The sequence below is a fragment of the Octopus bimaculoides genome, chromosome 20, assembly GCF_001194135.2.
Source record: "Octopus bimaculoides isolate UCB-OBI-ISO-001 chromosome 20, ASM119413v2, whole genome shotgun sequence".
Classification (NCBI taxonomy): Eukaryota; Metazoa; Mollusca; class Cephalopoda; order Octopoda; family Octopodidae; genus Octopus; species Octopus bimaculoides.
In genome coordinates, this window is record NC_069000.1 from 45,565,927 (window position 1) to 45,569,001 (window position 3,075).

The following is a 3,075-nucleotide window of genomic DNA, read 5'->3' on the forward strand; positions in this document are numbered from 1 at the left end:
CGTCTACCAAATCCACTCACAAGGCTTTGGTCGGCCCAAGGCTATAGCAGAAGACACTTGCCCAAGGTGCTACGCTGTGGGACTGAACCCGGAACCATGTGGTTGGGAAGCAAGCGTCTTACCACATAGCCACCTTGGTCAAGTGTCTTCTACTATAGCCTCGGGCTGACTAGAACCCAGTGAGTGGATTTGGTAGACGGAAACTGAATGAACCCCGTCGTGCCTTTGTGTGTGTGTGCGTGCGTTTGTACCCTCACCACCATTTGACAACCGGTGTTGGTATATTTACGTCCCGATCGAATAAGAACCAGGCTTAAAAAAATAGGTTCTGGGGTAGATTTGTTCGACTAAAATTCTTCAAGACGGTGTCCCATCTTGGCCGCAGTCTAATGACTGAAACAAGGAAAAGATAAAAAAAAGATTCAATTGGTTAAAAAATACCGAAGAATGCCGGAAATAGCCGAACTACTTCGACTGTTGCGTTAGCTCCTCACCACATCTCACTCTCAGTCTACGAAAGTGTAACAAATCTACTAATTCTAATTATGAAAATAACACTAATTACTTTTCCTAAAAAAGAAATTATTATGTGAAATAAAAACATAGGTTTTTCCACGTAATTATCGAGATCAGAAACATAAATACAAAAAGAAAATAGAAAAAAGAAGAAATAAAAAAGACGCAAAATAAGTAAAATGGACATAAAATAAAAGTAAAAATAAAAATAGAAGCAAAATAAAGAATAGCATGACGAATAGGCTGCAATGCCTTGTCCTTCTATTTTTAAAGGAATTAGGGAGTGAGTTGGAAGATATTTGACTACTATTTCTAGCAGATCGATTGACCACGTCAGAAGTCTTGTCTCTATAAGGTAAGTGAGTCGATATAAGAATGGTGGAATAGAATGACAGAATGAAGAAATAAACAAACAGGTAAGAGAATCCTTCTATTTTTACAGACAGTAGGATAGGATTTGACTGCTATTTCTTGCAGGTAAACTAACCACGTCAACGGAATCTCAGGGAAATAAGCCTATAAAAGAATGACGGAATAAACGAACAGGTTGTAGAAGTTCCGGTGGGCATGCGCAGAAGATAAGCGTGCTCCAACCGAAAGGAAACGACCATGTCGTTGTTATTGAGGTAAAGAAACTGATTATTTGTTTACATTTGTTGTTTATTTATGTATTGTCTCATTTAGATTACATTAATAGGAAGGTATGACAGCCACACACTCACATTCCCACCCTGTTTATTAATAACAGCACCTCCCATCGCTAATTTAGTTAAACGCAATTAACCGCGTCCTCTAATTGATCTCCCTGACCTTCGTCAAGTTTTGCTGCAAAATCGATAGCCTTAGGTTGGCTTCGTTGGCTTTTCTGTTTATTTTCCAGTTAAGTCATGGATGGAGGGCCAGCGCCCACCCACGGACCTTTAATTCTATTATTATTCAGGGTTTGGGCGAAAAGAAGAGAAGCTAGTTATCTTCATGTCGGAGAGACCTGGTACAGAGGGTGGGCTTTATTACAGATAAGCAAAGGACAGAGTGGTTTTGGTATTGGCAGGGTTAAACTCGGTAAAGGAATTATTCTATGACCCAAGAATTTCGAGAGCGAACAGTTGGAAAGAGTACTGCGAAGAACTTCGTATGATGCTCTTACAATTCAGCCAAGTTTCGCCCTGCACCGGTGCTTTCTTTATTTTAGCGAATCCCGAATGGATGAAGAGCAAGGTTGACGTCAGTGAGGTTTGAACTCATAACGCAATGTTTTCTGATAAAAAAAAACAAAACAGATAAACAACCAACCCACTGCGTGGTACCTTGGGCAAGTGTCTTGTATATACTCGCGCCGACCAAAGCTTTGTGACTCGATTTGATAGACGGAAACTGAAAGAAGCCCGTCCTATATATATATATATGTATGTGTGTGTATGTTTTTCCCACCATCGTTTGACAACCGATATTGATGTGTTTGCGCCCCTGTAACTTAACGGTTCTGCCAAAGAGTACACTATACGAAGTACTAGGCTTACAAAGAATAAGTCCTGGGGTCGATTTGCTCGACTGATAAAAATCTAAATGAGTTTATACCTAAGAATATATCCTATTTTTTGGGGTGGGGTGGGGTACCAACCTGCTTGAGGCTGCTCCTGGTTTTATGATACAAATTTAAAGTGATTTAAATTAAAGATTTCCATTGAAATCTCTTGGTTGCTTATGTTCCAAATATCTGCTTTATAAGGACAAAATTATTTTATTGAATTCTTCATTATTTTCATCATTCTTCTCCATTTTCTTATTTGCTGTACTGAGATCCCCTTCGGTCATGATTGACCCTGGGATTGCACCTAGAAAGTTACCCTCAAAGGCACAAGTCTGGGCAAGGTTGTTTATGGAAGACCAGCAGTGGCCCATGCATACCGGTCTCCCCTCTCCACGCCACCGATGTTATCCAAGGGAAAGGCAAAGGGGCCGATACAGCTTGGCACCCGTGACGTCGCAACTTATTTCTACAGCTGAGTGAACTGGAGCAATGTGAAATAAAGTGTCTTGCTCAAGAACATGCAGCCCGGTCTGGGATTTGAACTCACAACCTCATGATCGTAAACTCAACACTCTAATCACTGAGCCATGCACCTTCACTTATTTGCTGTAGATATATATATGTATATATATTATATTACATTATATTATATTATATATTATATATATATGTATATATATTATATTACATTATATTATATTATATATATTTATATATATATATATGTATATATATACATGCACACACACATGATGGTCTGCTTTCAGTTTCCATCTATTGAATCCACTCAAAGCTTTGGTTGACCTGAGGCTAAAAAGTAGAAGGCACTTGCCCAGGCTGGAACCATGTGGTTGGGAAGCAAACTTCTTACCACACAGCCATGTTTATATATATATATATATATATATATATATATATATGTATATATATATACATTCTTTTATCTCTAATACTGCTGCCAGGCTACGTTCTAAGCTAGGTCATTCACCTTGCCAGTTATCTAACAACTTCACTGCAGGAAGTGTACT

The 3,075-nt window shown here is 38.9% G+C and overlaps 1 protein-coding gene across 1 annotated transcript in view; it reads left to right on the forward strand.

Annotated features, from left to right (window-relative positions):
• The first annotated feature begins 992 nt into the window (after nt 1-992).
• LOC106870459 (succinate dehydrogenase cytochrome b560 subunit, mitochondrial) overlaps nt 993-3,075 on the forward strand; it is an 8,153-nt gene continuing 6,070 nt past the window's right edge. Inside the window, exon 1 of the mRNA XM_014916564.2 lies at nt 993-1,142. Within this exon, the coding sequence (XP_014772050.1) occupies nt 1,126-1,142 (17 nt within the window). The 5' untranslated portion in view covers nt 993-1,125. The remainder of the gene's footprint in view (nt 1,143-3,075) is intronic.